The 1587-nt window shown below is 40.4% G+C and overlaps 1 protein-coding gene across 1 annotated transcript in view; it reads left to right on the top strand.

Annotated features, from left to right (window-relative positions):
• MGME1 (mitochondrial genome maintenance exonuclease 1) overlaps nt 1–1587 on the top strand; it is a 36628-nt gene that overhangs the window by 9118 nt on the left and 25923 nt on the right. Inside the window, exons 2-3 of the mRNA XM_004686936.2 lie at nt 255–474; nt 1389–1521. Coding sequence (XP_004686993.1) covers nt 255–474; nt 1389–1521 — 353 coding nt within the window. The remainder of the gene's footprint in view (nt 1–254; nt 475–1388; nt 1522–1587) is intronic.

The raw sequence follows: 1587 nt of genomic DNA, 5'->3' as shown, positions 1-1587 counted from the left end.
ATTCACCAGAGACAGTGGGGAGCAGAACAGGCCAACTGATGAAGTACACTGCTAAGGGGAGCAGCGGGCAGGTCAGGAGAGGTCTGCCATGCCATGTGGATCACCTCTGGAGCGGGTATCAAACCCATACTGATGTGGCTTTAGCTTCTTAGTGCTGTGCTTTAACCCGCTGTGCCACCAGAGAGGGCCCGAGATTTTCTTTTTTGTGAGCTTTTTCTCTTTTTTTATTTTTCATTTTCTCATTTTCTTTTCAGACATATTTTCACAAGGGAAACAGTTCCATGAAGCCTTGGAAAGCATACTTTCACCCCAGGGAAACTTAAAAGCAAGAGATGAAACTCTCCTTGAACTTGGCTATGTTAAAAGTGTCCAACATATTCTAAAAGATGTCAGTGGAGTGCAAGCTCTTGAAAGTGCTGTTCAACATGAGACTTTAAAGTATGTAGGTCTACTGGATTGTGTAGCTGAGTATAAGTAAGTATTCGATGGTTTCCATCAAAGTGTGGGAGGTGAATTAATGAAGGATAATACAGATGGTCTTCACCCTACTTCACCCACTTCAAGGTGCTGCCTCTGTGAAATCAAAACCCATATAATAGCAGAAAGACTAGGTTTGGTACAGACGATAAGGGTGAACACATAACCCTTGTAAATCATTAAAGTGAAAGTATTTCAGTGTAACTAAGATGGCCATTTTCTAGCATATTCTTCCAAAGACATATAATCTGTATATAACCCTTTTTTAAAAAATCATGTAAGCAATACAACAGGATAAGGGGGAAATCTGACTCTGTTAAAATTTAAATTAAGGGCCTTCCTGGTGGCACAGGGGTTAAAGACACAGCCTCCGCCACTGTAACATGAATTTGATCCCTGGCCAGAGAGTTAACCCCCATGGCACAGCAGACCTCTCCTGTCTTGATCATCTCTCCCCTCAGCAGTGTATTTCAATAAATATGCCTGTTTTGCTCCCCACTCTGTCTCTGGGGAATCCTCTCACCACCTCCTACCCCCACACCCCTGGCCTACACCCCAGTTCTTGTATGAATAGATAAATAAAATATATTTTTAATTAAATTAAAAAATAAATTCACAAAATATTCCTAACACTCCCACATAGGCCTGAACCTGTAGCTCTAGTGATTGTATTTTCAGTTGTTCCCCAACGGGCTCATTATTGAACTGAAAAAAGAGCTCACAGGGATTAGAACATCACACTTAAGTAACACTAAGAAGGTAAGCTCAGGGGAGCTGTCTGTTTGTAAAGTGGAGAATAGAAGCAGCAATCATTGGGTCACGAGGTGTAAACAGTACGTAAATCTACTAAGGCTTAACATAATAGTTTTTTATTTGAACTGTTACAAAAACAACCTTTGGTTTCCCTTTAGGGGCAAGCTATGTGTTATTGATTGGAAGACGTCGGAGAAACCAAAACCACATATCCGAAATACTTTTGACAATCCACTGCAAGTTGTGGCATACATGGGTGCCATAAACTATGATACCAACTATAACTTTCAGGTAAGGACACTGCGACTCAGCTTACTAAAAACTTTTTGTGTAAACAATTTACAATGACTATTTTTT

The sequence above is a fragment of the Condylura cristata genome, unplaced genomic scaffold (genome assembly GCF_000260355.1).
Source record: "Condylura cristata isolate star-nosed mole 26May11 unplaced genomic scaffold, ConCri1.0 scaffold00022, whole genome shotgun sequence".
Lineage (NCBI taxonomy): Eukaryota > Metazoa > Chordata > Mammalia > Eulipotyphla > Talpidae > Condylura > Condylura cristata.
This window is presented reverse-complemented; position numbering and strand designations above follow the sequence as displayed.